Below are 12,697 nucleotides of genomic sequence, written 5' to 3'. Positions count from 1 at the left end.
TCAGATCAAGAATACCTTATCAGTTACTTAGAGAAAACAGCTTGCAAATTCTAGAGCACAAGCTGCTTTCTCAACATCCTAAACAACTAACTATTCTAAAATTTTAGTGGAATTTTAATGTTCATCACATTTTTGTTGCTATCCCGTTTATGTAGACTAATGTGTGTACTGGGCACTGGGATTGGGTGATATATTTTAGCACCAATGGATCCAAAAACTGCTAATGTGCACCTGGGTCACAAATGTTCCACACAAGACCAATTTAAAAGTTAAAAAGCCACATATAATTTGATATTTCACATTTCATTTGAAATGTGAGTTTGATTCTCAAAATGTTTTTTGGCCAGATTTCTCAATGAACTACAACTGGTTAATGAGCAACACTTTTCCATTAAGCAGTTGTAACAACAAAAATACAGCCATAACAACATGGTTTGAACAGCTTGGATGTAAAAATAAGGATTTATTTAATTGCAGAAAAACATAAGTAGCCGAGCCATCCACGTTAGAAGGAATCTGTATTAGAAGAATGTGAACATGTTTAAATATTATGAAAAGATGATTGCACTTAGCTTGACTAATAGAGCTGTCTGAGTAATGTCAAAGTAGTATAAGGGTCATCTGAATTGTTGGAAAACCTGATCACTTATGATTAGAAAAGTGTCATAATTTTTACCCATCATGAAATGCTAATTAAGGTCAGTTTCAATCTCAATAAAAAAGCCAGCATAGTTTTACGAAGATTTTGAGGACAATTTCTGACTGCTTTTTCTATGATTTTAGTCAGATGTCAGAAATGGCTATATGTAACAAAATGCTCACGTAGGCTGTTGAAAATAAAAATATAGAAAAAATCTATAGTTGGATATCAGTGACTAATAAATCACTTGTGTTCGACCAATAGAAGATAAACATTGAAGAAATCCCATCGCTACTGGCTACACCCAATTCAGTCGTATAATACCAAACCCATCTGATAATGTCAATTATTAAAATGCTTCATGAAAATAACTGCACGTCTTCATGAAGAATACAAAACCCTTAAACTGTTATCTTTCTTTCACCTGTGAGACATTAAAAACCATCATGTTGTGCTGTTCTCTCAAGGGGTTAAAGAAAATGAAAACAGAGGTTTTCTTATTTTTTTAATAATCTTCACAAAAAAAGCTGGAGCTTTTACTGTGGGAAGGAAGATAAAAGAATTATTGTAAGCGGAAATTACCAGAGGGGTCAAAAAAGACTTTAGCACACAGTAAAGGCTTAAGCCTTTGGGGATATCCATCTTACTGAGTGATTACTAAGCCTGAATCTTTTATTGTCTCTGTTTGGGAACTAAAGCTGTCACATAAGACTGAGGATGCTGTCGAAATGAGAATGGCCTACAGAAAAACAAATGGGATGCAAGTTAAAGAGATATTTAAAAGATGACATGGAGTGATGACGAATTACTGAAGGAAAGTTCCTGGTGACATGAACAGATTTAAAAAACAGCTAAGCTGACAGTAATATTTAGTCCTAGGGAGGTTTTAAAGAGCAAAAGCCCCGACAACAACAAGAACAAAAATAACCATCTCTTAAAAACAATTGTTAATTATATGCTTCAATATTTTTTCTTCATCTCAAAGCAGATTTTCTATTTGCTGCTTGTAGAATTTTATACAAATGAATATTCTTTCAAAAGGCTGAGCAAAGCAGTCTTATTTTACTACAACATCAACCATTTTCATAAGAGGTATTATTCAACACATTAGCTGTCTAACTAATAGGTTTTAAAGAAACAGACCTATTGTGAGTGATTTAATTTAAAAAAGAATCAACTCCTCCCCCACCCATTTCCTATACATCTGCAGAGTGTTTCCCCAAGAAAATCTAGATTAAGAGTATACATGTAAAAAAAAAACAGTGAGCTCAATATGCATTAAAAGACATTTCAAACAATCATTCTATATAATATATAATCGGTTGGATTCTATAACAAGTAACTGAACTAAACCCCATGACTTCTTCCACCTCATCACTCACTAGGGACATGCAATATCTTGCTCAAAATGCAGCCCAGGTAATTATTTCCCATTAACAAATATTGTATTCTTTGGACAGTGTTTTTTTTTTAATATCAACACTGATTGGATTTATTTAAGCATCTCACTATATATATATATATATATATATATATATATATATGTATATGTATTGCATTAAAATGCTTTTTTGGGCTAATCGTTTCAATTGAGAAAAATAGTATTCATTATAGAAAAACATAAATTCACTATTTTCATAAATCCATTTACCTAACATATTCTTTATATTCACACAAAATAACGGAAAGATAAAACCACTGAGTTTGGCAATTGTTGAATGGCTCAGAATGTTGGCAGAAAAAAGAACACAATTTCAAAATGCTAAAATCAGCCCCTTATTGCATAAAATTCCTTAATTATATTCAGGATTTTTCGACATTTGTGGTTATCTTTACGGTGTGCAGAAAGACATTGCATATTAAAAAAAACAACTAACCTGTTTTCAAGCAAATTTTAAATTGACTTTTTCATGTTTCTATGTTAATAAGATGGTGTCTTTCCAGCAATATATCCAATGCCAAGCTACTGCTGTTGTTTAAAGGACATCAGTTTATTCATATTTACATTAATACACCTTAGGCCTGTTGTTGACTTTTCACTTAAATGTTAATATACCTAAATCAACCCTTTGGTATTTTAACCCCTGTGTGAGTTCCAGCTGAACGTTCTAAAGTATGATATATGCTATCATAATATAATTCAAGCTGAATGAAAGCTATAAAAAATTGCTTGATTTTCCCTGCTACGGGCAAGAAAATCTATAGCTGTTCTGCGTGCAGTGCCACCCTCCTCCACCATGAAAGTGACAAATGGATCTACAGTTACACTACTGAAGCGCTGCACACATTGTACTTAACCAGTAATGGCCATATGTCTAAAACTGCAGAGACACAACAGCAGCCAGCAGCACAAGTATGTGAAACGACCCTCATCATTTTAAACACTCCTGTTGCCTTAAAATTTCCCATTCCAGCTTGTGGTGAAGTTTTGAGAAATGGCCATAACAGATTTTCCACATAATGCGGCATGAAACCTAAAAGGCACATTGGGGAGACTTGTATATTTCTCAGCGCAATAATGTTTAAAAAGTGGTATATACAGAAAACTGCATTGTTGACTTCAAGTATTCAGTATTGGGGAATTGTCACGTCTAAGGTTATACCAACTGTATTCATAACACGTATATACACATGCATATTAATCATTCTACATGATGTTTTACGTAAGTATCAGTATATAGACCACAGCACAGTAGTATGCATTGTGGGATGCTCATGATGTCATAACTCCTGGAGTGCCTGGGTAAGTATGCCACTATATTGTTTCTTTTCCCGCTACTATTTGGGCTACAAAACTAAAAAAAATCTAGAATCTAGACTGTGACTCATTCAAGAAACCATTTTCATATGCATTATGAAGCACCAAAACTTCTGTTAATCCTGTCAAATGGTTTCTTATTACTCATATTTAATGCAGTGAGGTGACATTAAACCACTCAACCTAAATGCACAAGTCACTATTTAAAAAAAAAAGAATTGACTATATATGTAATTATGAACGTCATTTTTATTTTATAAAAAAATGGAGGATTCATGTATATATGTATTGAAATGTTCAAATGAACCAATTTTAAATGACATACATGAACAATGTTTCAGCGAGCAATGAAAAAAAAAACGTAATACCTCATATTAAAAAAATTATTATTTATTGATTTACATAGCACCATCTATTTTTGTTATATCACCCAAATAATGTGTTTTCTTTTTGTTTAAATCTAGGTTTTGTGTTAATTTTGACCTTTAATTTCACTGTTTCTTACGTTGTTCTAAAAATAATACCAAATTCCTATTCTGTAACACTAATTAATTTATTCCATTCTCTTAGAAGGAATGTATCAGCCTAAGGCATCTTCAAAATTATTTGTGCATATTTCCATGCATATATTAAACAGGAACATTGATAAACACGTGTTGTATGTGTTTAGTGAAGACACGTAATAATCACTTCATATTTCATGTTCATTTTGTATCTTTCACTTGATTTTGATCCACTCTGCCATAACAACTTTCCTCTTTCTAGTCATGGTCATGCTAAGCATCTAAGCTGGGCCAAAGCAGTAGCTACCCAGGTCTCAAGCGTTCCAAAGGGTCCATTGCATCTTGTGACTGACTACAGTGGAGAAAGGAGACGCAAAGATCATATAGATAGAGGTGCAAAAGAATGATGGGGAGAGGAATAGTGAGATGCTGGTGAGGGATAGACCTCGAGCTGGTTTGCCTGTAGAGCATGTGGGATTCCCAAAGGTAGATTTACTAATAAGTCTCTTGTGTTGGTGTGAACACAGAAAAGAGACACACAGTTTTTATCACTACCCTCGCATTGAAAAGAGACATGTGAAAGCAAAGGAAAAGTTTTTTTTTTTCCAATGGACCCATAAGTAGGAATACTCCTTAACGCATAAATAAAAAAATATACAGCACAAATGGCAATACTACATATCATTGCACTTCTATTGGTCATATTCACATTCAAAACATGTTGATAAATTGCCTAATTTAACAACTTGGAAAAATTAAGACCTAAATACTTTACATTCTAAAGTTTTCATGAACGCCTTGATTATGGTACATATTAGTATACCGTGTTCTTGGTTTTGTATTTATTATGGATTATGCTTACAACATCTTTTACATTGTAATCTAGCTGGTTATGTTATGTCTAAACACTATCCATAGCAGATGTATTGCATTTTGTACATCTGTCTGGATGCAGCCGTCATCCACCTATAGACAGGATAGAACGCTAATTGGCAGCCATTTGTACAGAAATATTAGAGGACAGATTGAGATTACAAGACATTTGCACAACTTGCACTGACAGATGGAATGCGATTTCAGTGTATGTTATAAACTGACAGTTCATCCAATCAGACAGTGAGCTCTAGGGCATTGCTTGGGTAGAAAACACTGATTTTAATTAACTCCAGTCAGCAATATATAAACTATTCAGTATCGTTTATGAACCCATTTTAAAATTGCTTCACATACAGATTATTATTTAAATTCCCTGTTGATATCATTACCTCTGTACAGTTGTTTGTAGGGGTGCTGAAGGAAGGGCTAATTATAAATGAAGAGGTTTTTTGGAATTATATAATTATATAGATATAGCTGGTTTATCTGAAGGGTTGAATCAGATGTTCTAGTCAGGTATTGTACATAGAACGGAGCAGCATGTGGCGTGCGCAGAATCTGTGCCAACTCTGTGAAGCATCTGACTGATGTTCTACATCAAATGAGTAACACGTCTTATAATATGTCTTTTCCATCTGGCATGGAAAATAAAAACAATTGCAGTTGAGCATTTAATGGTTATGTGCAGTATCCAGTAGTTACAACAGAATATATTAAATTGTGCCAGGCTTATTGCATACAGCTGTGTGGTCTGATGAATTCTTTGTGGTTACAGCTGCTGAATATTTTATCAACACTACGAATTGCACTATTTGCTTTTCTGCCGACAAGGCTCAAACTTGTTTTCTACCAACTATACATACCGTATATATTGTTTTAATAAACAATATTAACAATACCTTAAAAGTGAACTGCTCGTTGAAGACCGGGTTGAGAGTTTTTCTGTGGACCTTTGTTTCAAATTTCTTCTTTTTATCTGGAAGCAGGAACACTTTCACATAAGGGTCAGATGTACCCCCCATGTCTAAAGCAGGAAGCTCGGCAGCCTGAATAATCCCCACCATCAGCTGAAAACAGGAGAATACAAGAGACCTCACTTTCCACTTCACAGACATTAACAGCAACTGAGATTTATAGGTACATGTTACAACTTAATAATCACTTCTCAGAATTATGAATTGGAAGTAGACATAACTTATCCTGTACACAAAATTGATCCACAAGGTCAATGCAACACAGATGAGCAGGAGGATACATTAATAGGGTGGTGGCACAAGAATAACCCTGACATTATTTCAACTATTACTTACAACTATTTCCCCTTATAACCTTTATTTCACTATTATATGTCCCTTACAGCTCTCGGGTTTTGGTGATTGTGGTTTCGAGATGTCCAGTGACAATTTAAATTACTACATTTTGGCTACAAAAAGCAATTGTCCTCTCTGTTGTATATTACTGTACTTCAAAGGACAATGTGACTGTAATTTATGCAATTCTGATTCCATTTATATTCAAGATATAGGTATGGCTCCTATACTGCTGCATATGTACACCCTACTTGAAGGACTGAACAATGAGTTTATGATTTATACCCATTGGAGTGGAAAAATTATTCATGTCTTCTGAAACAATATCAGCAGGAAATAAGCTAGAACGCTTTTCCTGGAGTGCTTTAGTTGAACTTCATCTTTTAAGATTACTGCAAGGCACAGATTAAGGGGAATTACAATTATGATTTCAAAAATTAAAAATCCAAAAATCTGAATAACAGCAGAATTGTGCAACTAGTAGTACATTTGGTATTCCTTTTCATAGTCTCTATGCTAAACATTTTACTATGCACAGCTAATTAAGATGTGAAACATATAAATAACGTGGTTATATATTATACCTACAATATTATTCAGTTATATTTCATAATAATGTGTTAATATTATGCTCATTACTTGAGCCAGGCAATGGATTATTATGGCTCCATTTATTAATATAGAATACTAGCGTATGACCAGTATTAAAATGACGTGCCTCCTACCTCTCTCATTGCCTCCTTGGGTCTCACGCAAATACTGTCACTTTTTGGTCAAATTTACTGGAAACTCAACTGTGATTGGAACTATGAGAATTTTTGGACCCATTGAGCAGATCCTAGAGCAGAGGTCCAGTCATACTGCACTTACCACACTCATTTGGTCATTAGACCTCGACGTTAGCATGATTAAAATTCCCATGGTCACAAGGTTTATACAATATATATATATATATATATATATATATGCTCTATTTACTGTGCAAGTATGCTAGCTGTTTCTGAAGGCAAGCGAGCCACTGGCATTGACAGGTGCTGTTAGGTTTTAAGCCTGAATACTGCCGCTTGAGTGAAAACAATGGGAGTGCTTGCACTTCATCTGGAGCACAAAATGAAACTAAATGAAACACCTCTCGCTACACTAAAAAAAAGGCATGAGTGGAATAAACACTGTATCCCTACAGAAAAAATAGACATGTACAACTTTGCTGGAGTTCTGCTTGCTGGACCCCTACCTGATATCCTTTGGCAATGGTGTGAGTCAATCACAGCTTTACCTTTCTCTTCAGGTACATAGAAACGCATGATTTTACAGCACGCTATCTTATACTTTTAGAATCTTAGGCAATGGAAACAGTTTTTATTTATTATTGGCACAAGACTGGGTATTTACAATACAGCTCTTAAATATACTAGAATTGTTCTGCACATACTTTACACAGTGGGAGAGTTCAATGACTTTTTATTTGACTTTGCAGCATTGAGAGTCAGAACAACATCTTTCTTTCAATAAAGTTCACTAGTTTGTTTTCATCTTGAAAGAAGGCAAAATGTGTTTGTAAGAACCAATTTCATCCACTTATTATTCTTTGGCAGGCTTTTGCTGTTTGAGGTTTATAAGGTTCCCCATTGATTGAATTGTATTCTAGGGCTATTGAGTGGACCAGTCACAATGGAAGAGAACAGAGGATTTGTGCTATTGCATTTGCTCTGAACATTAAGATGAGGTCTCTTTGATCCACAGGCTTCTGAAATACTCTCTGTATTCCCTTTATTTGAAATGCACTTGTGTTAAATCAAAATGATAGGCTGCTTTTATTTTTTATTTTTAACTCCAAATAAGCCGTTGAACACAGAAAAAAAAACGCTTTACGACACCTTCTTAATAGTGTTGATTAATGCTTTATCAAAGTATACCATGTTAATGCTTATATATATATATATATATATATATATATATATATATATATAAACAATATAAGTGGGGCAGCTGTTCTGATTTAATGGTTTAATGCATTTGTCATTTAGATATTGGGAGGTCTAGTATTAATAAGAACATTATACAAGGACTAGATTGTTTTTGTGTTCTATGTGCAGTTACTCTTTTTCTTTTGCAGAATGTGTGTTGTACAGGAGTGGGGGACCTTGAGAGTTTTGTCTGCTACATATGTTTTAAGCAGTTGACACTTGGCTGGGCAAATCAACAACCATCCCTTGCTTCTGTCCTACTTTAACAGTGTTTAAATAACATTTCTACAGTGAAGGAAATGTTATCATATGAAGAAAAAAACCCAACCTGATTATTCTGGAAATCATAATCCAAAGAGTACTGAAGTTTGCCCAGTTTTTCCTGTTCTTTAGGTTTTTCTTTGTCTTCTCCGTCAGTCAAGCCAGTTTCTGCATCATCATCATCATCGTCGTCGTCATCCTTTAAGGCCTACAAATTGAATATATAGCATGCTAGAGTTAGTAAATGTTATCAGTATACTTCCAGACATTCTGGCTCAATGGGAAGCCATTTCAAGGAAAGGCCAAATCGATCCAGCCATACTTTTGTGATGTGCATTTCTCACATGTAATGTAAATAGGCACTCAGCAGGCAATAATAAAGCAATGAATGGAGCTCAGATTTAGCCATAGGAACAAAGCAGGCAAAATTTCGATAAAGTATAACTCTCTGTAAGAATTGCATCTAAATTTTATATTATGAAACTGGGTTTCTTGGTAAAAAAATCATCAAGTTCAGCCCGTAAACATGCTAATAGATGTGTAAGAATTTAAACTTGTATCTCAAGGATACTGAAAATTCTGTGTAGCATGCAATAAAAAAACCAAGGCTGCTTGTTAAGTGCCTACCAATCTTAATATATCAAAAGGACACCTGTATTAATCTACACAAACATATAGTACCATCATGCGAGGGCAACTCACAGAGAAAAAGAGTTGCGATGCGTTAGGGTAATTATGTCATTTGTTCTTCAATGTAAATCTAGGCTGAGCTAAATTAATTAAAATACAAGCATGTTTTCAAAATGATGCATGTTTAATAAATCAAGGAGAGGCTTTGAAATCTTGTAAACTACAGCGTTTACGAGTTTTTGAGTTCTTGCTGAATTAAAATAACATTGAAAAGTAACTTTTAAAGAAAAAATATTTAAAGTAATCGGATATCAAATATATAAACGTTCAATAAAACCAGTGTGACTTCAAACTGTTTTTCTCTTAAAAAAAAAAACCATACAGAAAGATGAAGCATCACATTTTAGTAGCAGGGTCCTATTTAGGTTTATTGCAAATATTTGGTGATTAACTGAAACCAAATTTTAGTGGAATATTTTTGAAAGAATGTGCAAACTATCATAGCACATGATCAAATATTCATTTGCCAAGGTATTCAACATGAAACCTGCAGTAAAGTATGTGATGGATGTTAACTAAGGAATATATTTGGCACGACAATCATTATCTTTTGCCAGTATGTTAAATGCTTTTCAGCGCTGTGATTTAGCTTTTGGGCACTGATTGTGATTTTATCTATCACACACGGAGGCCATTTGGTCCCACTAGTAATCTCATTGGATGGCTAATGAACACCTTCTGCATCTTGTGTCATCCAAAGCACAAATTACATTTCACAAACTGTTAAAGTTGTAGTGTGAAAAAAACTTTAATAGGCCGCATTGTCCATGCTATTTATGGAATAATATATAGCCTTTTTTAATAAACAATAATGACATTATATATTAATACCAGGGGGTGCAATATATTTACCTTTTATTTCACATGGTATTGTTACACCTAGACTAAAAGAGGTTCCGTTGTCCGTTGTCAAATCACTACGAGGAAATGGCATGTGGGATATTCACTCACTGCATAAAAACGCAGAGGGTTGTTTATAAAGAGAGATTGTGGTGGAAAGTTCGAAAAGTAGGCTTATCACCATAGCAACCAATGAAATGTTCCCGCTTACTGGCCCACTCCATTGCTTGCCTTTGTAATTAGACCGAAGTTCAAACTTTGCACCAAAACAACTCCTCATACATAATCCTGATAGTGATGGATTAATTTTCTTTTGGTTGCATTTCTTGCACGGTAAATAATATTAATACAACGCCATAGCATTAAACAGTTAACGTGGTGCATTTATTAATACTTAATGAAGGTCGATTGAAGTGACACTGGTAATGAAACGCAACCTACACTGAATCATTGCTCTGTCAATATAAAACAAGATATTGTTTGCAGCAGTTACACTTGTTTTAACTCTTTAATGCAATTCTGTTCATGTTTGGAGGAATGTCCCTAGTTACTTTTGAATGAAATCAATTTAGTTCAGCCTCTTGATGTATTAAGCAGAGTTAAGCAGTGGATTAATCTTAACTGAGAAGCCCCAGCTATCAAGACAACTAATCCCAGAATGTTTTAGCTGTCTATATTATATCCAAATTCGAAAACAAACCTACCGCAAGTGACAATCCAGAACAGTCATGAGATACAACACAAAGAGGAAGGACACAGAAGAAATCAAATTAAGACAGCCACACATTAACAGCAATAAAAACCATGGAAAAGTGACCATAACAAAAGTGTCTTTATGTCCCTGGTTGAGTACCTTATATTAATATGTGCTGCCATGAAATAGGTCAAGAAAAGTGTGCTAAGGTGGGCAAAATGATGTCTTAAATTGTGACACATGCTCCAATCTCAATTTAATTAATAGTATAACCAGTTTTGTAAGAAAAACTTTAACAAGATTTGTATATCTCCATAAGTTTACCATCCATGAAATCATGGGAATAGCACGATGGCATGTTAAATAAGGAAGGTTATGCATTTCTTCATGTTTACTAGGGATGTCAATAAAATACAAACTGCATGCATATATTATACATAATGCAGCAAAACTGGTATCCTAATTATAATACAGTATATACCATGCATATACAATTTTTCTAAAAATAGTTATGATACCATAAGAAATAACATAATTATTCAAATAACAACCTATTTGACAAGGGAGAGCATAAGGCAAATAGTTGTGTAAGGTCTTTATAAAATAGCAAAAAACATATAATAATAAACTTAATTTAAAACCAGCCTAGCTGCGTCAAGAATAAAAGCCTGACGATTCTCAACAGAACCATCTAAGATCGTGTTCAGTTGAAATTGTCACGTTATCTTCCCACCACATTCCTAAACTCGTGAAACAGTTCCCATTCTCCCTAAATGTCACTTTTAAGTTAATTAAACATATTTTGTAACTCACTGGCATCTTCAAATAAGTGAAACAATATTGATAACATATACAACTGTAATATAAAGCATACTCTTGTTATTGTAGACATAATATTGGTTTAAGAAAATATTGATAACATGAGCATGTGCCAGTTACCTAACTTATACTTGCCTATTTGATGGCAGCCTCATTCTTACTGGACAGACACTAATATATTTAAATTATACCGTGCCGTATGAGAGAATTTATATGGTAATTTAGACTTTATATGGTAAGTCAGAAAAAAGTTAATGAAAACAAATATTTGCAATGATTGATCAATTATTATAGCTATTTTTGAAACCCCTCCCATACTCTAGTTGAAATAAATGGGTCAATTTTCCAGGTAGTAACAGAGATAATACAGTATATTTTACAAGACTATATGACATAATACAAAACAAACTCAACATAGTTAATAGAAGCTGTAAGCAATAGCACAATGTTAGTAATAAACAGGGAATCTGCATAAAGACCATTCAGACACAGTGAATTAATAAACTCGGCTTACATAATAGATATAGTACATTGCAAATCAACCTGCTTAATAGGAATTACCAACATGTGAATGCTACATAAGTTATGACTACAGATCGTTTGTTGCTCGGAGGAGGATTTCAAATAAGGCAAAGGTAGGGAGCTACATACACTATATGTGCCTCGACGGGGGTTGGCTAATATAACATTCTGCCTAGGGTCCTATGGAAAATTGGTCTCTGCTGTTGGGTATAAAATTACGAGAGGAGCTGCAAACATTAAAAGGAATGCAAACCTCAACTAGTGATAAATGAGCACCATCAACAGTGAACATTACGTTTGGTGAAATCAGATTTACACACTAAACATTAGGCTGAGCATTACGATGTTAAGATATTCAATAATATTATGGGAAATTAACCTAAAGCTAAACCAATTTGTAAGGCTACTTGGTATTGTGGCAACTATAATATAATTACTTAGCATTTTCTAAAACTTGATATAGGTCACTAGCTTCTCTTAGTTTCCTAAGGTTATTAAAACGAATTAGAGATGTGGACGACTATTTTAAAGACAATAGCATACCTAGGATTAAAGTAAAGTAACTACAATATCTTTAGACATTGCCTTATGAAGTACGAAAGAACAACCTCTGTGAGGTGCCGCCACAGAAACAGATAGTAAATCAGTAAGAGCTCTTTATATCAGTAATGCATTAAAAAAATAGCATACAGAAAAAATAACATTGCAGATCCTGATTTTTCTATGAAAAAATGCAGTATAAGTAGAAGTTAGTATTTTAGGTTTTGATGTTTTTGTTAATAAAACATAAACTATTTAAAACATCCTCGATAGCAAA

General features: G+C 33.9%; 1 protein-coding gene across 2 annotated transcripts in view; it reads right to left on the bottom strand.

The window, feature by feature from the left end:
* Positions 1-12,697, bottom strand: part of SYT1 (synaptotagmin 1) — a 71,016-nt gene that overhangs the window by 43,332 nt on the left and 14,987 nt on the right. Inside the window, exons 3-4 of one of the 2 annotated variants that reach the window (XM_053462018.1) lie at positions 8,383-8,523; positions 5,677-5,844 (exon numbers count right to left, since the gene is read on the bottom strand). In XM_053462018.1, the coding sequence (XP_053317993.1) occupies positions 5,677-5,844; positions 8,383-8,523 (309 nt within the window). The remainder of the gene's footprint in view (positions 1-5,676; positions 5,845-8,382; positions 8,524-12,697) is intronic. The other variant, XM_053462019.1, reaches the window with a different exon arrangement.

Source organism: Spea bombifrons, chromosome 4 (assembly GCF_027358695.1).
Source record: "Spea bombifrons isolate aSpeBom1 chromosome 4, aSpeBom1.2.pri, whole genome shotgun sequence".
Lineage (NCBI taxonomy): Eukaryota > Metazoa > Chordata > Amphibia > Anura > Pelobatidae > Spea > Spea bombifrons.
This window is presented reverse-complemented; position numbering and strand designations above follow the sequence as displayed.